Source organism: Chlorocebus sabaeus, chromosome 24 (genome assembly GCF_047675955.1).
Source record: "Chlorocebus sabaeus isolate Y175 chromosome 24, mChlSab1.0.hap1, whole genome shotgun sequence".
NCBI classification, from domain to species: Eukaryota; Metazoa; Chordata; class Mammalia; order Primates; family Cercopithecidae; genus Chlorocebus; species Chlorocebus sabaeus.
The window spans coordinates 69,968,142-69,991,407 of record NC_132927.1 but is presented as its reverse complement, the minus strand read 5'-3'; the positions used below and the strand labels follow the sequence as shown (position 1 = coordinate 69,991,407).

Genomic DNA, 23,266 nt, shown 5'->3' with positions numbered 1-23,266 from the left:
AAGAAGCCAGAATTAGAATTGTATAGTTATTTGATTTTTGACAAAAGTACAAAGGCAATGTGATAGAGAAAGTATAGTATTTTTAACAATGATGCTGGAATAACTATCCATATACATAAAAGGTACCTCAAGCCATACCTCACACCATATACAAGAGTTAACTCAAAATAGATCACAGACTTAAACTAATGCTCAAGTGAAAACACAGATAAAGCTTAGAATAAAACACAAATAAAACTTTTTATTATTTTTGGGCTAGGCAAAGATTTTTTAAAATACAACATCAAAATCATGATTCATAAAATAAAAAAACTGGTAAATGGTACTTCATCAAAATTAAGAATTCCAAAGACAAACTACAGAGAAAAATCTTTGCAAATTACATAACTGATAAAAAAAATTGTATCTCAAATTTCAGTAATCAGGAAAAAACCCAATCCAATAAAAAATGGGCAAATAATTTTAACAGACACTTCACCAAGCAGACATATGGACAGCAAATAAGTACATGAAAAGATGCTAATGTCATTAGCAAACAGGAGAATGCTATTTAAAACCACAACAAAATACCAGTACACAACTCTTAGAATAATTAATATTAAAGATTGACTATGCCAAGTGTTGACAAAGATGTGGAGGAACTGGGACTGCTCATATACTGTTCATATACTGGATGTAACAGGGCACAACAGCTTTGGAAAACGGTTTGGAAAACAATTTTGTTAAAGGTAAATATACACCTGTCACATGGCCCAGACATCGTACTCCTAGGTATTTGCCCAACATACATGAAAGCATATATGTACACAAAGACATCTTCACGAATCTTCATAGCAAATTTATTTGTGAAAGCCCCAAACTGGAAACCCCCTAGAAGTCAACTGACAAATGAATAAGCAAAATGTGGTATATTCGTACAGTGGACTACTATTCTGAAATAAAAGTAATGGTCCACTGATACATGCAATAACATGGATTAATCTCAATATAATTATTACAAGTGAAAGAAGGCAAAAAAATGTATATACTGTATGAATCCACTTAAAGAAAATTCTAGAAAGTGCAAATTGATCTATAGTGACAGAAAGCAGGTCAGTAGTTGTCTGGGGACAGGGAGACGAGTAACCTAACCAAAGGATTATAAAGGGGTATGAAAAAGTTTCGGGTTTTTTTTTTTTTTTTTTTTTTGAGACAAAGTCTCATCCTGTTGCCCAGGCTGGAGTGTAGTGGCAAAATCTAGGCTCACTGCAACCTCCTCCCGGATTCAAGCGATTCTCCTGACTCAGCCTCCCACATAGCTGGGATTACAGGTGTGTCCCACCATGCCTGCCTGATGTTGGTATTTTTAGTAGAGATGGTGTTTCACCATGTTGGCCAGGCTGGTCTTGAACTCCTGACCTCAAGCGATCTGCCCACCTCAGCCTCCCAACGTGTTGGGATTACAGGCATAAGCCACCATACCTGGCTTGAAAAACTTCTGGAGGTGATGGATATGTTCATTGTCTTGATCATAGTGCATGGCATAATGTAAGTCAAGACTTACCAAACAGAACATTTTAAATATGTACCATTTGCCATATGTATATTATTGCACCACTGCACTCCAACAGTGTTGACTTTTGCTATTATCAAGCTAGATATCATATATCTAGCCCATTTGAACCAATGATCTTGTTCTGTTCTGGTAACAGTCAAGCTTTCCCTGGAAACGGGCTGCTTTTCTTCAGCATAGTGTGAGTGAATGTGACGAATGTTCTTTGTTGAAGAGTGGAGTTAACCAAGGAATGAAACAGCAAGTTATAAGGTTCCCACTAGTGGGTGATGATGGTGGGTGGTGACGGTGGCCAACATAATAGAATATAGAGGTGAAAGATAAAGAAATACAAGAAGAGATACAAGGAGAGGAAGAAGGATCAGAGAGACAAAGAGGTGGAACGATAGGAAGGAAAGGAAAAAGAGGGGAGACAGAAAGATAAACGGAATAGGAAACCAAGTTCTCTACTCTTTCGTTTTTGTATCACACTAGTCTGTTTCTGATGAGAGGAGGGTACCGAGGGAGGGTAGATGGCAAATGCTTGAATTGCTTTTATATACCATATAATGATTTAAAATAATATTATTGGAAACTAAATAAATTTGTCTTAGAGAAAACACCAGATACCATGCCAGACAATTACAGACTGTTTTCCTTGGTTTTCCGGATATCTTTTGCAAGGTAAGGTGATTTATATTAGAATAGGGTAATTTTCACATCAATGTTCCCCAGTAATACTTTCAGCACTTGTGTTACTTTTTTTTTTTTTTTTTTTTTTTGGTAGAGACAAGGTCTCACCATATTGCCCAGGCTGGTCTCAAACTTCTAGGCTTAAGCAATCCTCCTGCCTCAGCCTCCCAAAATGCTGGGACTATGGGCATGAGCCACCATGCCTGGCCTAGTCTGATATATTTAACCCAGCTGAAGTTGGTCACAGTGGTAGACCAAGAGCAAAATTCATGCAATAACCATTTGGTAAAGGGTTGTTATAGGAGCCTGAATTCTCCAGCCCCAACTCTGAATGTTAAAACTAATTCTCTTCAGAAAGTACCTTCAACATAAATCCACATTTGTTTTTAGCAGTAAGAAATGGTCTGTAAGAATCATAAGGTTTTCCTACCTTGACAAAAATGGTCGAATTGCATTCCTGCAATGCCTCCATTAAACTAATCACATGGAGACACACCATTTCTACCATCTGAAACAACAAACACGAAAGTTAATTCCATTCCCAGTGATATGGAAACCTTGCAAACTAGTCTGCAGCCGCAGAAGACCTATGAGGTCCTGTGCCCACGAGGTCTTTCTGCGTAATGACCACAGGAGACCACTGGCAGTGGTATTCATCCACCTCTGAAACTTCAAGCCAGAAAAAGATTTTTTAAAAGCTCCAGAGGCTTGGTAATTGTCATGCCTCCCTCATTCAACTCAGGGCTGCCAATGGAATTCAGGCATTAATCTCAATAATCTGCACTGCACTGACTCACACCAGGGAATACATGGCTTCCGTTTCCTTCATTTCCAACTATGGAGCTCTTTGGATGTAAGAGTTGTGTATCACGCTAGTCTGTTTTGAGAGGAGGGTACCCAGGGAGAGGAGATAACAAATGCTTGAATTACTTTTATACACCATGTAATGATTTAAAATAATATTATTTGAAACTAAATTAATGTGTCTTGGAGAAAGCACCAGATACAAAGTCAGACAATTACAGACTATTTTCCTTGGTTTTCTGGATATCTTTTGCAAGGTAAGGGGATTTATATTAGAATAGGGTAATTTTCACATCAATGTTTCCCAGTAATATTTTGATCCTTTCTCAGTCTTGATCCTTTCTACACAGTGTCTTCATCAGCAATAACTGTTTAATTTACTGCAGATCTGCTTCCGAGGCTTTATTTTCCGTGGGACAAGGTAGCCGTGCTTACGACAGTTCAAAGACAGTAGAGGCAAAGTCCCTCATCAGAAATTCCTACAGCTGGATTTTAAATATTCCAGGGAGATTTTTACCAGACTGGCTTATATATGGTTTAACAAAATTTTCAGAATGAATTTAATTCAAATTCTTTTGTAATATCATTTGCATAAAATTCATGTACAACAAATTCATTTGTAACACTTAAATATGGAGAGTGATTTGGAGGAGAGGTATTTCTTAGTATCAAAAAAACTAATGATAGAAGGAACATTTTTAATCTCTAGCTTAAGTTTAAGGCCTCAGTTTTGTTGTCCGTGAAATAACAGAATAGAATGTTTGATCTCCAAATTCTTCATTAGTCCTAGAATCTGTGATCCAATAAATGTAATTATTTTCCATAACAGTCAGAACTATTCAAATGCTACGATTTTCACATAAACTTCCTTTAAATTGAACTAAGACATCTCTCTACACATAGAATGCCTGTATCATTTGCATCTCTAAAGAACAAAGTGCTTCACTAAAGGAAATATACAATCCCCTTTCTAATTAAGAACCAAAAGAAAATACTTCTTAGACTCTTATTCAATCAATTAAAAAAACATTTCCTGAATGCCTTTTGTGGGCAGTGTAGTGTTGGGTTTCAGGGCACACTGGAATCATCATTATGGTGTCCCTCGGGGTCCCCTGCTCCTAACAAACAAGAACTCTACTGATGGTGTCCCCATAATCAAGACACTGGTTGCAGCTTTCCCAGCTGAGAGTCCTCCTCCAATACACAGTCAGAACCAAAGGACTCCCTTGTAAATTCCTTCCATATAACCTCCAACCTTGACTCCAGGATGAACACTCCACACTGGTTCAATGAAGTGGGCTTAGGCTAGCCATACCCCAGACATTTTCCAATGAGCTCTGGAACAGCCCCTCTCTTGGTAAGCCATCTACATTCAATAGTACTGGATTTGAAGATTGGGAGCATAGGTCCTTATAAGGCAACTCGAAAAGGTGAGGCTCCTTTCAGGCTTTGAGCCAGGAATGGAATGAACACCTGTAGTCAGTCTACTCTTAAACCACCACAAATAGATGACCTAATTGGCTAAGGTTTTTCCAAATTGCTTTGAAATCCTCAAATAATATGAATCTCCCTCCTAACCCTCTGACATTATAGCAGCAAACAACCCTTCAAGGTAGAAATTTCATACAACATACATTTGATGTTAGGCAGAAAAAATAAAAATTGTTTTTAATATTAATAACTGTACTTGTTTGCTTTTTTAATATTTATATATCAATATAAAAGTTTTGAGATACATATACATTGTGGAATGGCTAAATCAAACTATTTAACATGTGCATTGCCTTACTTATTTTTTGTGGTGAGAACATTTGAAATCTCTTCATAGCAATTTTCAAGTACAGAATATATTGTTATTAACTGTAGTCACCACGGTGTACAATAGATCTCTTGAACTATTGTTTATTTTGTTTTTAATCAAAATGCTTATGCAAGCAGAACATCCAGCTTATAAGGTAACAAATCCCTGATCCATTTATATAACCTTACAACTGAGATCTGTGAAAACAGGGAGTGTGAGGATTAGGAGTGGTGTGGACACTTTGAGATTCCATCTCAGAAGGGAAACTTGTCAGTGAACTCACCACTTTGTTATGGGCCATTAGCTGAAGGATGCTGGGTGTCACCCTACTCCAAAATTCTAGTGCTGTCAGTATCGCCGTGAAGCTGAATTCATTCTGATTTTGGAGATTTGTAGCGACGGCACTTTGCTCGCAATACACTGTCCAGAGCTGAGCAAAGATGAACGCGTGGAAGAGGGAGCACATGTGCAGCACGGAGGTCTGAAAAGGAAGAAGACGGCATCGGTGCATTGCATCCCAGCAGGCTGTGACCCTCCACGGAGCCCTCCCCGCATGGCTTCGGTCTTGCCAGGGAGCACAGTCAAAGCACAAAGGCATTATCTCAGAGTTACAAAGTCGTGATTCATCACCTTAAAACAATCTGCTCTGCTCTCTTCTCCACCAGTGGGAGTGTGCTCAGAGAACAAAGCACATTTTTGAAGAGAAGGCACCTTAATTTGCTGAAGAAATCTACCCACCCCCTTGCCCTTTAACGAAACTGACATTCCCATCCCGAAACTAGATTAGGGAGAACAATCATTCTGCCATATTAGGATGTTTCCTCATCTGTAAAATGGGAATAATAGTAGCCTCTTCAAAGCATGGGAGTAAAGGAGGTGATATGCGTGAACACCCTGCCCAGAAGTTCTTAATCATAGCAGCAGCAGCAGAGTTCCTCCTCTTAGCGGAAAGCACGTGCCGAGAGAGCACCTACAACACGCCAGAGACTGCGCCAAAGGCTTTTCCTAGATCACCTCCATGGCTCTCCAACCATCCCCTCGTCTATTTCACAGGTGAAAATCTGAGTATCAGAGAGGTTAGATACTTGTCAAGCTCATAAAATCACAAGTACCATAATTAGGAACCAAACCCGGATCTCAGTTGAAATATTAGGAATCGACTGCCTAATTCCTTTTGCGAACATCATTTAGATCATTGGGATGGGTGTGCCATTTTATCACATCATCAGCTTGCCCTGTCCCAAACCCAAGCTGTCCCCAAGGCCACTGTGACCTCCCAGAACTTGCCGAAGCTCTGTGAAGGTCCCCTGGCTCCTCGGAGCTGGTTAGTACCAATGTGTCTGGTTTGCCTGGACAGGTTCCTGACTGGTGCCTGCCTTGGGTTTACTTTCTTCCCTTTAGCACATCATCTGTCTCTGCAATTTACAAAGTTCCCCTGCATAGGTCATACCAATGTGTGGTTTGGTGAGTTTCCAACTGGCCTTCTTGTTTTCATTTTGTATTTTCCTGTATCTCTAGAGATTTCAGTTGAAAAGACAGTACATGAAGAATTAGAGAATAAATTTTCCTCCATTTTGTCTCTGGTTTTAAAAGCTGATCACAGAATTTTGATTATATTTCTAGCCTTTTATTTCTCTTCATTATTTTGAGACAGAAATGCCTGGGAAGCCAACTCTTGCTTGCCTCCATGATTTATCTTCATAAAAGTAAGTCTAAAAACAATTTGGGGGCAGGGGGAGAGACAGTCTGGGAATCTAAACAACTTTAAATAAGACATTAGCACAGAGTTGTGTTTCTAACATCCACAGGAGGGCAAGTGATAAGATGCATTTTCTTCTCAGAAGAAACATAATTGGCTGATAAGGTTTCCATTAGCAATTGCGATGCATACGGTCTTAATCTTGCAGAAATCACTTACCTTTGATTGCTCTGGAAATCCAATCAGGATAACAATAAGATGGTCTGCAATGTGGGAGCCTGCATCCAGAGGAATGGGCAGGCAGGGAGAGGAGGCATTTGGGCACACTGCATTGTGAGTGAGGGAACCCAGCAGAAGCCAGGACAACAGTCGGATGTGGGAGACACACTCGATGAATTCTTTAGGTCTGTTAGAGAAGAAGGAGTGTTAAAGATGATTTTATGTTTTCTGTTTCATTGGGTGCATAACAAATGCTTATTGGAGGAAGGGATAGAAAGTGTGGTCTTGCAGGCAATCACATAAAACAAAATGCCAAGGCAACTGAGTGTCAACAAAATGATGTATCTGTTTTTCTTGTTTTCCACTCTAATCCTGGATCTCAGCTTCTTGAGAAAAGAACAGCCTTTGGTGACACAGGATTACACAGCATTCTTCCACAAGGCTGGCTGCCTCTCTGACTAGCTTCCCTTTCTAAACTCTTTCCACTCCTGCTGTAGAAATTTATTCTGTGGTGGGCCGGATGCGGTGGCTCATACCTATAATCCCAGCACTTTGGGAGGCCGAGGCGGGTGGATCACCTTAGGTCAGGAGTTTGAGACCAGCCTGGCCAATATGGCAAAACCCTGTCTGTACTAAAAATACAAAAATTAACCAGGCATGGTGGTGCGTGCTTGTAATTACAGCTACTAGGGCTGAGGCAGGAGGATTGCTTAAACCCACGAGCGGAGGTTGCAGTTAGCTGAGATTGCGCCACTACACTCCAGCCTGGGCAACAGAGCAAGATTCTGTCTCAAAAAAAAAAAAAAAAAAGAAATTTCTTCTCTGGCATCCCCCGTAGAGGGGAGGAAGGAGATGAGGATATATAACACAGCTTCCCATTTTCCTGCTCCCCCGTGATCTTCTCCTCCCACCCTTCTTATTCCCACTCTACACTTTTCCTCTGGATAGAATGCTGACCATGCAAAAGGGCGGGCTCAAACCTACCCTGAGTTCCCAAGTCAACAAACCCATACATGCCTCTCTCTTCTTTAGCCTCCCTGAAAGGCAGGGTCAGGGGCTTGTACAACCTAACCTTGCACCAATTTCATCCCTGCTATACTTTTGTTCCAGCTACAATCTAAGCTGCTTGAAGGCATATATATTGATACATACTTATTAATTTACTTAACTAGTTGAAATCAAGCATTAAAGTGGTAATTCTAAGCTCAAAATTTTCATTCTTCATTAGGACAATTGAGGGTTTTGTGGGAGGACAGGTTTGTTTGTTGGCAGCATGTCACAGAGCATTCTGGGTCAGCAAGTATGTACGGAGATGGGATCCAATTTCCATCTTCCTAACCAAGTACATTCCACTGTCGTAAATCTTCAGTGTACTCATTAACTCTAGATGAGCCCAAGGAAACTCAGGGGTGTTTCCTGCCTTCTTTACCCTCATTCCCGGAATAGTAAGGGTCTTACCCTTGCTGCATTGCAGAGGGGGGATGATAAAGCCAAGGCAGGTAGCGGATCACAGCTTTGTTATCTCTGTGGTTGCCCCGTGAGATGTCCATGGCTGCAATCTGGGCCAGCCCCACTTTGAGATGTCCCCCAAAGGTATCTTCATGCAGAGGCTGGGAACATGTCTTCATGTGGCTCTACAAAACCAAACGGTATTTTGTAACTCTGGCAGACACCTGGATTCATTCCAGGCCATTCTTTGAAAAGATCAGGTTGTCATTTCCACCCCTCTTATGGCCACTCTGAGCACATAACCTGCTTAAACTTCTTCAGAGCCTTCCCATTGTTCTTAGGATAAAAGGAGGGAAAGTTCCCTAGCGTGGCCTACAAAGCCAGAAAGATCCAGCTACTGAGAACTTGCCCCTTCAGCCTGCAGCTCCAGCTGTGTTGGCTCTCAGTGTTCTCTCCCGCTGCTATTCCCTTTGTCTGGAATGCCATTCCCACCTCTCTTCACCTAATTGTTCAGATTTTAGCTCAAGCGTCACTTCCTCCGGGAAGCGTTCCCTGAGCTCCCTGGCCAGGTCTGTGCTGCTTTCTACCTCTTTTTCATAGCAATTGTGAGAGATACACTTTTACTGTAGTTTGTGTGAAATGTTCATTAAATTTGGCCTCCTCTACCAGGCTATAAATTAAATGAGAGCAGCTGTTGTGTCCGCTTTTGCTCATCACAGCATCCCCAGTGCCTAGAACAGTGCCATGATATTATAGGTGCTCATACATATTTGTTGAATTAATTTAGAAAAATTTCTTTGCTCAGTGTGAGCTCAGTGGGAAGAGCACTGAACTAAGTGTTGAGACCTAGGTTCTAGACCCAGGTCTGTCCTAGCTAGTCCCATGGCCTTAGATAATCCACTTGCCACTTGATCCTTCTGATCTGTTTCCCAATAGGCAAAATCAGAGGGTTAGATTATGACTGTATTCCCAACCTTTTGATGACCCTGGTTCCTACTTATTATTTTTTGAAAGCATCTGCAAAACAACCTAAACACGTTTAGGTAACAGTTGTTTCCTCTTCTTTTTACATCAAAGTCATTTAAGTGTGGGCAATCAGATTCAGCAAGCAGTAATCAGCACAGGAGCAAACGATAGGGGAGCTCATTAAGAAATGACTGGGTTTACATATCGTGAGATATGCTCAGTTTACATTTTGATTCTACTTTCTGCCTGGGATTTGCAAATCTATCACTATACCAAAAACCACTTTGATCATGTGAGCAGAGCCAGGGAACAGGTCAGTGATTAAGGGACTGTATTTTTGCTGATGAACTTCTGGGATTACTAGCTCCCAATTATCAAAAAGGAATCATCTAACGCCAGATTGCAATTTGGCTGCTCCTTGGACCATGTTTGGATTCTCTTCTGCACTCTGTCTAGGGCCTTGCTCAGATCTCTCAAACTATTCATCTTTTAGCTTCCTAGTTGAATCATAGCAGGAAAGTGGACCTGCATCAGCAATTCATTCCACCCTGCAAAAACTCAATCATCTCAACAACTTCACTAGGATTGTGTCCATCTGCAAATTAAATTTTGTTCTATCCCCTTTCATCAAGGATTTTCTTTAAGAAAATAGCTTCGATGCAGCAAAAAATAATACATGGTATATGTTTGCATAATGTGCTACAGTTTATGAAAGTCTCTTCACGTACATTATTTTTGATTAAACCCTCGTAACAGTCAGGCAAGGTAGGGATTACTGGATTTGTTCTTCAAAAGAGGAAACTGATGCTCAATGTAATTAAACGATGCTATGTGGTAAAAAGATAATGAATTGAGGGTCACACGAGTCTTGGGTTCAACCTTGACTTTACCACTTAGTAGTGTTACTTGAGCAAGTACTATACCATCCCAAGCCTCAGTTTCTCAATTTGTAAAATGGGGATAGTATCTTAACAGAGGTATTGTGAGAAGTGAGTATATGGCAAAAGTAAAGCTATGCATGTGGCTGATGCCATGTGAATGTCCTTTCCCTTCTTTTCCTCTTTGCAAAGCTGGACCCTGGCTCTTTGATCCCCCAAGGCAGGGGCTATTCAACAGTGCCACAGCTGCCTCCCCAGGTAGCAATAAGTTCCCTATGGTCTACTTAAATCTCTCAAAGCATCTCTGTTTTGTGAACCTGAAGGATGAGCAGGTGGTGGTCATCTCACCTTCAGTTTGGTCAGCGTGTGCATGTCTGCCATGAAATCCAGCACTTCATTGATGTACTGCCTCACACACTCCATCGCTGCAGTCCCACACTGAAACACAAGGACACAGCTGGGTCACAGCTTCATTTTTGCCCTGACTGCAATGATTGCCTTACTCTGGTTTCACGTTGTTTACTAAGGAGTTGTTTCACTTTCTGGATTTCTGACTCACTCCATTACTCTCAGCATAGTCTCTGACTGCTCAGCATTTGGACAAAAATTGATAGAAGGTTTGTGGTGGAGAACAAAGAAACAGGAGAGGCCTATGAGAGATGGGGCTAAATGCTTTTATCCACTGGGTTATTGGACTGATTTTCTGTGTGTGTGCTTGTTTTTAAACTGCTTTGTATGCAAAGATTCAGCCTATGTCATGCCATTAGTATCAGAGTCTTTAGGACATCATTCATTCCAAAACATAGCAACACATTCTCATTCTAGGGAAGTCTTAGCTACACATAAAATACATGCCACCAAGTTCTATCACCAGAATCTTGAATCTATTTTCTGTCAAAAAAGTATACAAACAAGCATCGTGTTTGCTGAAAGAGTCAAAAATTCTCATACTAGTCAAGTCACTTGCAAATTAACTTTTTATACACAGTAGGTACACTATTAAATAGATGCATGTATTACTGTCAAGTTCTTGCTAGGGGATAAATAAAGGAAAGAAACAAAATGGTCATCTTCCCCACATGCTCGAAGTGTGTTTGAAAAGTTTGGAAGGAAAAGAAAGCAAGTTTGTGTTTTAGGTCGTTAAATGGCATCGGCCTGCTCTCCCTGAGAATGCAGTGAATTTAGGATTATAAGCAAAGCAAAGGAAAATGAACAAGCAGGCTGCTATATCAAAGCCGTATGAGAGAAGCCACACATCAGGCCGGGTATCATGTGGATCAAACGAGGCAGGCTTTGAAGCCAGATGAATACTATGCTAAAGGCCTTCCTCAGCTTTCTTTAGGAAAATCTGGAACATTATAGACTTAACTAGCTCACCCAGTGGCTCTCATTTTCCCATATTCATGTAAATCTGCACGGTACTGAACTATATCACCTTCTCTCTCTTCTAGAATGTTACGCTTGTCAGTTCTTCTGACAGGATAACAGACAGCAAAATAAGGTCATTGGCAGTCTGTCAGAGTGTTTTCCAAGCATTTCATACGTTCCAAAGTTTTCTTCTTTTAATTTAAATCAAGTGAAGGAATTATAAAAGGTTATTGTGTTCCTGCTTTTGGAATATTAATCCTTTCGTGCAAGAAAGGATTTCCCCCTGATTTATTCCATTTTCTCTGACCTTTCACATGTCATGCAAATAGGACTGGAGACTCTGTTCTTGAATTTCTTGAAAGGGATTTGTTTCTTTCATAGGCAATATTTTATACCATTTCAACTAGGCAAATGTCACCGAAAATCATTACTAGGAGCATTATTCAGTATTTGTCTTTTAAGTTTGAATCTCAAAAAATGAGAGCAAAGAATTTACTAACACTAAGTCACTTTTGTTCTAGAGACAGCCAACTGCATCTAATAAAAGCCTTAAAATTCACCGCATGGTCAGGAGACTCTTAGTGAGCCATATATACTTATGAAACAAAACATATAATTTACAAGCCCTCCTCCCTTTTCTCTACTTTGCAAAGCTTAAGAATAACCTTAGGTGTGTTATTTAAGAAACAAAACAAAATAAGTCAAGCTCCATTTGTTTCAGAAGATCTATATTTATTTCATAGGAAAACTAATGCTTAAAAAGTTGAAAATATTCAAAATTCAAACTCATGAATTGAAGCAAATCATAGCTAATTCTTCCTCAAAACTAATATTTGATTTTAAAGTTATATTTCTTAGATTATAAAAGCAACACATGTTTAATATAGGAAATTTGGAAAACATAGATCATTAAAATTAAAATTGAAATCACCGTAATCCTAATTTCTGTCCTCCACCTCTGGGAAAACTACTGTTAATATTTCCTTCCAAGTTTTTAAAAGTTTTTTAACGTATATAACATACACACATACATATAATGTTTATAAGATTGAGATAACATTTTTCTAACTTGCTTTTTAATTAAATACATCATAAGCATTTTCCAATTAATTAAATATTATTTGAAACTTTGATTTGGTAGGCACATAATCGTCTATCTTATAGATGCACCTTATTTTATTTAAACAATACCCTGATGATGTTAGACATTTGCTTTGTTTCCATATTTCTGCTATTTTAAGTGATGCTTTAATAAACATACTTGATATAAAACATGTGCATATCTATTTTCTCAGACATATTCCTAAAAGAAGATTGTCAAACTGCCCTCCAGCAAGGTTGGTTTTACTACCAATAGTAACTTAGAAGAATGCTTGTTTCATTTTACCCTTAATAAGTCTAATCATTGAGGAGGATCTGCTGGGGAGGGAAAAATGGGGAGGTATTAGTCAAAAGGTCCAAGGCTTCAATTATGCAAGGTGAGTAAGTCCTAGAGATTTACTGGGCAGTGGAGTCCCTAGAGTTAGAAATACTGTATTACACACTTAGAAATTTCCTAAGAGGGTAGATCTGATGCAAAGTGCTCTTATTGCTAATGACAAACAAACAAAAGCAAACAAACAAACAAATAGGGCAGGAAGAAACTGTTGGAGGTGATGGATATGTTTACGGCATAGATCACAGTGGTGGTTTCATGAATGTATAATCATTTCCCAACTCATCAAGTCACATACATGAAAGATGTGCAGCTTCCTATATGTCTTTCATGCCCTGATGAAGTGGTTTTTTTTTTTTTTTAAAGAGAAAATCTGCTGATTGGCTAGCCAATTTTAATTTTTATATTTTTAAATATTTTTATACTTCATATTAACTTACAATTCATTGATTGCTAGTCAGAGTAAAAGGTTTATTTTTAATGGCTTATTGGTCATCAGAAAGGGGACTATATGTTGCTTTTCTGTTGTTGGAATGTTCATCTTTTAATTACTGATTTCAACAACACTTTTATTATTAGGGACTTTTTTTTTAAGCTATGGCATAGGTAGTAAATAATGAGTTTTAAAGAATTAAACAATGAAGGAAACAGCGAGCATGCAGCAGAGACTGGCTAGCCACTCCCCAGGCCTGTCTTCTTCCTTGGCCCACAACTAGACCACATTTCCCATCATCCCTTGCAGTTGGGTGTGGTCATGTGCCTGAGTTCTAGCCAATGGAATGTGAGTAGGAAAAAAAACCACACACTTTTAGACTTGGCCTGTGAAAACCCCATGGGCCATATTCTCTTCCCTTTCCCCAACCACAATTAAGCTGATTGCAGTGGACTGCACATAATGGAAGAAACCTGATCCCTGAGCATGCACGTAGAAATCCCCCTTTCCCTACTAAACTTCACATGAGCAAACACTAAACTTTCATAAGTCATTGAGAATTGGGATTTTTGTCGCATAGGACCTTGTATTACACCACAGAACCCTTAAAAAAAAAAAAACATAGTTTAGTCATTCTACTACCAGAAATCTATTATAAAGAAATGGTCTGAAGTATGGACAAAGATTTAGGCACAAAGATGTTCTTTGCATATTAATTACAATAGAAAAATATAGAAATAACTAAAATATCCAAAAATAGGCAATGTTTGTTAATATTATTTTTAATAGATAACATTTTCACAGCATTTACTATGTCTGACTCCTTGCTAATATGCTTTGCATGCATTATCTCATTCAGTCCTCAACCTATATGTTAAACCCTGTTATATCCCATTTGACAGATGATACGAATCAAAGAATTATAGGTTAAAATGCTTTCCAAAAGTCACATAGCTAGTAAATGGCAGGCCTCAAACCCTGACGTAAGTCTAAAGCCTACATTCTTAACTGCTATTCTATGAAATATAAGTATGTAGACAATGAATTTGGACAGGACTTACTCCAGGTACAGAGGCTATCATCTGCTTGCTCAGGATTGTTGACTCAGCTAGTTTGGTTCCAGCATCTGCACAAATAAACTAATAAAAAAGTGAAAGGACAATTAGTTTTAAGGGTGTCTGGAGAGTAATGAGTCATTTATCATTTTATTAACTTGGTTTAAATTAATTAGTGTTATTTTCATGACAATCTGCCTTGGATAGATCAGATTTGCTAATCATGATGGTTCATTCCTACCAGAAACTCAGAATCACGGTACTAAAATTAATACACAGAGTCTTACTTTACCCAGACTGTTAAGTGAAATGGTGCATTCAATCAAGGAAAAAATAAAAGATGTCAGCATTGTCAGATTTATTGAAAAGTCATTCTATTTATTGTTTAGTACTTCTTGACAGTTACTGTAAGCACTTTTCATACAGTTTCATGATTTCTATTATCATATCATATATTTAGAAAGAAACCAGAAAAACAATCAACCTCAGAGTGAGTATTATATCTGTTTCTTCCCCACAGAGGACCTTCAGCATCTCATCTTCCTGCCCCTATTCATCCACATGTATCCTCTGCGCTGATAAAGACCCCTACTCCTTCCCTGGGCGTCCAGAGGACTTTTCACACACTTCCATTGTACCAGTCATCACATCAGACTGCAGTGACTTGTGAGTCTATTTCTCAACCTGCTATGAGCTCTTCAAGAGGACAGGCTTGATGCACCTCATCCCCAGCACTAGCTTGGTGCCGCACACCTCAGAGGGGCTCAGTGAGAGTTTACAAAGCAAATCCATTAGCCAGTTATGACTTGAGAGCATTACAAGAATGCATTTGCCAGATTACAATTTAATTTGCTTCATTACAGATTTTGACAGGTGTTTCTCACTTAATGCAGGCACTCCACTATTTATTAATAGTCTTAGGAAAAAAAGTTAACCATGAAGTAGAGTTTGCTATAAGCAATTAGCTCCTGTTTAATTTATATTTCCTGGCCTCTGGCCAGTAGCCTTAACAACTTTGGGATCTGAAACTGCTGCTGTGCAGAGTTCAGAAGTTTCAGCACCAATTGCTCCACCTTCTCATTCATTCTGTTCTCATACTGGAAGGCAAGGGGAAGCTGAATGGGTCAGCAGGCTCGGTCCCTGTCACACTGGGGAGAAGTAATAGGAACTAGGGTCGCAGAGTAAATCTCTAGGGGGCCTGATAAGGAACCATGGAACAAAGGAACAGAAACTAGCATATTATCGGGCTAGTCAGGGGTTTAAATCTAAGCATTATTAACAGCTAGCAGGTTTTGGCTAACTGGGTACACCTCTAAGCCAAAGGCCTCCTGAGGCCAAGGAACCCTTAGACTTCAGGCTCAGGGCCAAGAGCTGGTCTTCAAGTGTGGGAGGGGTGTCCTCCATGGAAAGCATGTAAGTGTATGTAACTGAGTGGGGGCAAGAGGGCATAAGCAGAGATGTCCCCGAGAGCTGTGTGACAGAAGTGGACACAGATCTCCACATTAACATTCTGTCATTTCCATTTGCCTCAAATACAGTTACAGAAAACTGAAGAATCTATTTAGCCATTAATTCTGAATCTGGCATAGAAAGTGGCAACTGGTAACATCCTGGGAACACCTACCATTTTCTATTATCTTATTCAGGTTTGCTGTGTCTGCTCATGTAACTTAAGCTTATTTCTAATGTAAGGAAAAGTAAATAAACCAGGTTTTAGAAAATGAGAAGCCTTTAACTCCAGCCAAAATCTATAAGTAAAAAAAAACAAAAAACAAAAAACAAAAAAAAACCCTGAAATATTTGATAGACATACACAGTGAACAGAAGGAACACTCCCAATACAGCCTCCTGGTAGAGACTGCATGTTTTCCCATAAAATTCATTTTAAAAAGCTATCTAGGCCAGGTGTGGTGGCTCACGCTTATAATCTCAGCACTTTGGGAGGCTGAGGCAGAAATTAGCCGGGTGTGGTGGCACATGCCTGTAACCCAGCTACTCAGGAGGCGGAGGCAGAAGAATCACTTGAACCTAGGAGGCAGAGGTTGCAGTGAGCCGAGATGGCACCACTGCACTCCAGCCTGGGCAGCAGAGCGAGACTCTGCTTCAAATAAATAAATAAATAGCTATCTAAGTCTTCAGTCTAAGACAAACAACTTATAATTGCATTCCAAAACCTCTGTGAGGACATCAGTATTAATTTTAACTAAGTTCTTTACAACAGAAATGATACTGCATAGCTAAGAAAGGCCACAGGGGAGACAGAGCCATATCTACTGTGTGAGGTAAGGGGCGCACTTAGAGCTGTCTCTTTAAGGATGGTTTAAAGTCCTGGACCCCACTCGAGAATGTTTGCATGGCCTGGATGGGCCCTCAAGGTGAAGATAAGGTTTGTAAAGAAGCAAAATTTTAAATGTCTGTATCTCCCTTCAGTGGATGACTTTCCCACCCACGATACTCAGTAAAGTGCAATGCAGAGCATAATGGAAGCACATTTCAGCATGGTTAGCAATCACGCAGCATCAAGATCTGAGGTTGGATCCAACTGTCCGATTTATGAGAACTCTTACTAGTCAGAATTATTCAAAAATCACCCTAAAAGTAAAGGAGGTGCACAGAGAATCCGGCATATCAAAGGAAATAAAAGTGCATAAGCCTCAGAAATCATCTATTATTTTTTATCCATGCATTGTAATCCAGCATATTTTTACATCAGATGCACAACTAAAACCTTACTAAACCTTTCTGTCTTTGTTTTACATGGCTGCCAACCTTAAACTGAAAAAAAAAATCTATTATGATTTTACAGAGCTGCTCAAAATATTACGCTATTACAAAAATCAGAGAAGGAAATGATGACTGCTGTTGAAGGGAGAGTTCTGTACTTTGAGGGAAATCGGGCACTGAAATATGCATTCCCCCATGAATACAACAGAAACACGGTATCTATTATGTGTCATTACTAAATTCATTATCAAAATGATACCCAAAACAGTGTCTTCACCTCTCATCTCATAGAGTGATCAGACTGTTACTAACTCAACTAATATTAATAACCCCATTCAATGGTAACTCTGTGAATTAAAAACAACAGCTGTTCCCCCACCAGTTCTCTGTCCTCCAGCCCACAATGACCTATCTTTAAAAGAAAACCTTTCTTCACAATACAATTTCTCATAACTTCAATATGCAGGTATCTCCCACAGAGTGGGAGTGGTACATGCAAATTAGCAGAATGTCTACTCTCTCTCTCTCTTTTTTTTTTTTTAAGATGGGATCTCGCTCTGTTGCCAGGTTGGAGTGCAGTTGCGCGATCTTGGCTCACTGTAACCTCCGTGTCCTGGATTCAAGCAATTCTCCTGCCTCAGCCTCACAAGTAGCTGGAACTACGGGCAGATGTCACCACACCCAGCTTATTTTTGTACTTTTAGTAGAGACGGGGTTTCACCATGTTAGCCAGCATGGTCTCCATCTCTTGACTTCGTGATCCGCCCGCCTTGGCCTCCCAAAGTGATGGGATTACAGGCGTGAGCCTCTGCACCCGGCTGAATATCTACTCTTGACACATAATAGGAGCTAAGGAAATTCTTTTTGATTTGAACTTAAACAGTCTTTATGGTGGCTATTAATGAGTTATCACTTATTATGAAAACTCTATCTTGAGAACAATTATAACCTATTACACAAAAAATATCCACAGCAAACCAGCAAAAGAGAAAATATTGGAAACAAAAAGCAAAAATGTCAATAGATCTGAATTAAAATAATGTGCTAGTGCATCTGTCCAAAATGCAAAAGGAGAACTATGCCCTGGGGATCAACAATTTGGACTCTGAAATGACATTTTTCTATTCAGCAAATTCTTTCCTATCTCCACGCCTCTTTTTCTTTAAAAAGAAAAAATCCACTTGAACATTTAAGGCCACCCGACTTCATATGTAAATTCACGCATAAACTTTACATATGTAAACTTCATATGTAAAAAAACTTTATATGTAAACAACAGTGGTCATGGCTAGACAACCACCATAGAGCAGGCTGGGGAATTCCCCATGACGTCAGGCCTCCAGGGAGAACTTCTAGGAATTAAAAAGCAGATTGGTAGCAGTTGCTGTCTTGACAGATTTAAAACTTGGATGATTCCACATTTCTTGGACAAGCATTCTATTTGTTCTTTAAGGGGTCCTTCTTACTGCCAGAGTATTTGGTAACACAAAGGTATGGTCTATCTATGAGAAGAATAGAAATGGTTCCATCTTAGTGAGCTCACCTACCTACTGTTATTCATCAGAAAAGTAGAAGAGGAAATACCAGCAGTTCCCTATGGGGTGAAAGAATGAATGGGAAACGCAACATTGGAGCAACAGACTCTGTTTTCAGCATGGGGACTGGTGCCATTTGTGATGGATCACCTAGGGAGTTTTTCCTTCTGGTTACTGATTTTTTTTATGTTTGCAAATTGCATTTTCAGTTAACTACACCCACCCTCACTGGGTGGCCTTCAGATGATGGTCCCTGATATCCATAAAGAAAGTCACTGTCTGCTCCTGGCAGATCATCTGTCCCTGATATAAGCTTGGTTGTCCAAGTGCCAGGAGCTGACGATGCCCATAAGTAAAGGGGAAAGGTTCCTCTGACTCCAGCCTAGATCTCTGGCCTAAAAGAAGCTTCCAGAGAGCAGGCTGTCATTTCCACTATTCTACAGAGAACACTTGGAGGACCCAGGCAGTCAAGGGCAAGAAAAAAGCAATTGAGAAACCCTACAGAAAGAGGCACTAGGCCAGGCGCAGTGGCTCACACCTGTAATCCCAGCACTTTGGGAGGCCAAGGTGGGTGGATCACAAGGTCAGGAGATCGAGACCAGCCTGACGAACATGGTGAAACCCCATCTCTACTAAAACTACAAAAATTAGCTGGGCATGGTGGTGCATGCCTGTAATCCCAGCTACTCAGGAGGCTGAGGCAGGAGAATCGCTTGAATCCAGGAGGTGGAGGTTGCAGTGAGCCAAGACTGTGCCATTGCACTCCAACCTGGGCGACAAAGCCCATTTTTTGAATGAAAGAGCCCATTTTTTGAATGAAAGACTCCATTTCAAAAAAAAAAAAAGAAAAAGGAACTACGCATAAGAGAAATGACGTTTCTCCTCATCCCATCTGATATGGTTTGGCTGTGTCCCCACCCAAATCTCACCTTGAATTGTAATAATCCCCCCATGTGTCAAGGGGCCAGGTGGAGATAATTGAATGGTGAGGGTAGTCTCCCCCATACTGTTCTCATGGTAGTGAATAAGTCTCACAAGATCTGATGGTTTTATAAATGGGAGTTCCCCCTGCACAAGCTCCTTTTGCCTGCTGCCATGTAAGACATGACTTTGCTCCTCATTCACCTTCGCCATTGATTGTGAGGCCTCCTCAGCCATGTGGAACTGTGAGTCAATTAAATCTCTTTCTTTTATAAATTACCCAGTCTCAGGTATGTCTTTATTAGCAGCATGAGAACAGACTAATATACCATGTGCGGCCCCATAGAAGACTTCTCTCCATGATTTAGGCAGGACCACAGGGCAGAAAAGGGAACTACTCTGTTTTAAGGCATGCCTCACTTTTTTTTTTTTTGATTTTTTATTATACTTTAAGTTCTAGGGTACATGTGGATAACGTGCAGGTTTGTTACATATGTATACTTGTGCCTTGTTGGCGTGCTGCACCCATCAACTCGTCAGCACCCATCAACTCATCCTTTACATCAGGTATAACTCCCAATGCCATCCCTCCCCGCTCCCCCCTCCCCATGATAGGCCCCGGTGTGTGATGTTCCCCTTCCCAAGTCCAAGTGATCTCATTGTTCAGTTCCCACCTATGAGTGAGAACATGAGGTGTCTGGTTTTCTGTTCTTGCGATAGTTTGCTGAGAATGATGGTTTCCAGCTGCATCCATGTCCCTACAAAGGACACAAACTCATCCTACTTTATGGGCATGCCTCACTTTTATTTCTCTGATTAGAAATAAAAATTGCTTAAGAGTTTATGGAACAAGGATTTATTACTTTGAAATGGCTTAAATTTATTTTTCCCTTGGTGCTGAAACCCAGGAACAAACTATGCTCAACATTTTTTATTGGAGAAGACTGAAACATTTCCATAAAGTTGTTTTTCCTGGGCGTGATCTGAAAATGTCTCCAAAATACCCCTTCAATCTAAATAATTTTACAACTTGACATTTTTTAACTTAATGATTTCAATGACAAGGCACACATTTGTTTTAAAAAGATGAAATGGCAGATGAAAACCCATAAAACACATTCGGAAGTATCTTTTTGCTGTCTTTCTTCTTAATTTGTTTTTGTTATTTATTCACCTAACTGTGATGCAATAATCACTGTTTTTGTGGTTTCCTTAAGCACTGGGTAATTTAAACTGTCAGTGTTCTTTTGGCATCTTGTGACAAGTGCTTATTACAGTTGACTAATGTATTTCATTGCAAACCAATCTCCAGCAGTTACAGTATGGAGTGCTAGACCCCAAGAAGATCAGCCACACAGATCTGCTCTGCTCAAGACAAAGGGCAATTAAGGGAATGCTGTTCACCATCTGCAGGAAAGCACTTTCAATGCCCTGAAGTGGTTTTCAGGTGGCACATTCCCAACTGCAACACTCTTAGAAGCAAGTGACCTCCAGACACAGTCAGGCTGCTAACCTTAATCCCTCCCGGGATATTTCCCCAAGCCCTGTTCACCTGCCCTCTCCTCCAAGTCAGTGTAGATCCCATGAATCTTCAAAAAGATCTCTTTGGGCCGAGAGCAGTGGTTCACACCTGTAATCCCAGCACCCTGAGAGACCAAGATGAGTGGATAGCTTGAGTCCAGCAGTTCAAGACCAGCCTGAGCAACATGATCAACCCCCATCTCTACTAAAAATATCTAAAAAATTGGTCAGTCATGGTGGCCCACAACTGTAGCCCCAGCTACTTGGGAGGCTGAGGTAGGAGGATCACTTGAGCCAGGGAGGCAGAGGTTGCAGTGAGCTAAGACCATGCCACTGCATTCCAACCTGGTAACAGAGCAACACCTTATCTCAAAAATAAATAACTTAATTAAAATTCAATAAATAAAAAATCTGTGTGAACACTGCTTGTTCTCAAAGGCAATGTTGCTGCTGCTGTGTGAGCAGAAGGGCCTGGCCAATGCAATCCACAGAGAGAAATGCAAAGTTCGTCTCTCCTTAGGAGCACAGATATTTTCTGGCTGTGACTTTGCTTGTCTTCTTCCTGGGCTGTCCAGCACCTTGGTATAATAAGAGCCATTTCATTCTGATGACATCATGCCCCGCATCCATTGCTGTCATTTTCCAGCAATCACTGACTCGCTGAGGGTTCAGTGTGTCTTAGAAAGCCCTTCAAAGACAACTCAAGACCATTCATTGAAAGTACACCAACTTTTTAAATAAATCTCAAGCCTTTGAGAAAAATTCAGTTCTGATCCTAATGATTTCTAGTCTCTGGAGGGGGAGTATGGAGACCAGGCAGTGGTTATTCAACAGTAAATGACAAGGGTTGTCCCTCGTCTTCTCTACCAGGTCAACTCCTGAACTTCTGTGCATCCTTCAAGGTCCATGTGAACTGTCTTCTACAAACAACACCTCCTTACTCAGTACACATCTCTACTACTGCACCTGTTGTACTATGCGGGAATTGTTTTTTTAATTTACATGTCAACTTCAATTGCTAAATTGTAAACTCCTGGAAGGAAGATGTCATGGCTGATTCTTCTGTTTCCTCAGCACCCTGCAGAGCACCTGGCCCATGTCAGGCCTCATAATGCTTCATGAGCCTTCCTCCGTGTCCTAGGTTCAGTGAGCCACTCCCTCTTCCATAGTGTTTTATACACCGTGTAGATTTTCATGAGAGTAGTTAGCACATTATCAGGATATGCATGTCACATCTCTATATTCCCAGAACCCAGCCCAAGATAGGTGGTCAGTAAATATTTGTAGTGGGAAATACTGCTGAAGAGTCAGATGTGGCCAGATGATGGAAGACCTGGATAGTTCAGACCTTACGAGGTCACTCTAGGTTTCTGATGCAAGAGTGATCTGCATCAGAAAAGTAGAGTTTCAGCAAAATTCCTCTAGGCAGCCACAGGCCAGAAGATTGGCTTGGTGTGGAAAGAGATGAAGAAGGTGCAAAAAGCTAAGAGCTGTTACAGTAATCCCCCGTAAGGGATGGAAAGGGCCTGTCAAGGCTGTGTGTTATACCGAAGGGAGTTGGGCTGTGAGTCCTAACACACTGAAATCAGGTGCTTAATACTACCTGTCACTTAGGCCAGCACTGTGGTCTTGGGCAAGCCACTGAACCACCTCCTGCAGTACAGAACCAATGCTTCATGAGGCTGTAAAGATTAAATGCTTAACACATAATAGGTCCTCCATTAGTGTTCCCTTCTCTCTCATGTCTCCAAATGAGTACCTGCAATTCAGGGAAATCTGTCTAGTTCCTTGATACCAAGCTCCCATATTCCTTCAATCATTTAACCCTCAGCTTGCAGGCCCAGACTCTGGGACTGGTCTTAATGCTCATCAGCGAGTGCTGACACAGCTGTGATGCAATGGCTGGGCACTTTACCCAAAGGCCATTGAATGACACCCTGATCCCAGCTGTAGCTCATGGCCAAATCTCTAAATCTAGCCTCAACCCTTGGGTGAGAGGCAGGGTGCCAGGTTACCTGAACACCTGCTGATTCCTCTGGCAGAGCCAGTCTACTTTTTCTCAACCCCATCCTCATGCCATTATCCCTAAATGTACTCCACCATCCTGCCTAAGCCTCCTTTATGCTTGAAGCCAGTCAACCTCTCTAGGCTGAACCCTAATCCCAGGCAAAGACATTTGTCTGTACCCTCCAGCCCTTTGTGACCCAACTCAAACGCTACTTCCTTCATGAAGT

General features: G+C 40.5%; 1 protein-coding gene across 13 annotated transcripts in view; it reads right to left on the bottom strand.

Moving 5' to 3' along the window:
* The window catches only part of UNC79 (unc-79 homolog, NALCN channel complex subunit), a 279,067-nt gene that overhangs the window by 11,126 nt on the left and 244,675 nt on the right, over nt 1–23,266 (bottom strand). For all 13 annotated transcript variants that reach the window (XM_007987657.3, XM_037984430.2, XM_007987658.3 and 10 more), the window contains 6 exons: nt 14,338–14,415; nt 10,389–10,478; nt 8,206–8,381; nt 6,748–6,934; nt 5,113–5,310; nt 2,655–2,732 (listed from right to left, as the gene is read on the bottom strand). In XM_007987657.3, the coding sequence (XP_007985848.2) occupies nt 2,655–2,732; nt 5,113–5,310; nt 6,748–6,934; nt 8,206–8,381; nt 10,389–10,478; nt 14,338–14,415 (807 nt within the window). The remainder of the gene's footprint in view (nt 1–2,654; nt 2,733–5,112; nt 5,311–6,747; nt 6,935–8,205; nt 8,382–10,388; nt 10,479–14,337; nt 14,416–23,266) is intronic.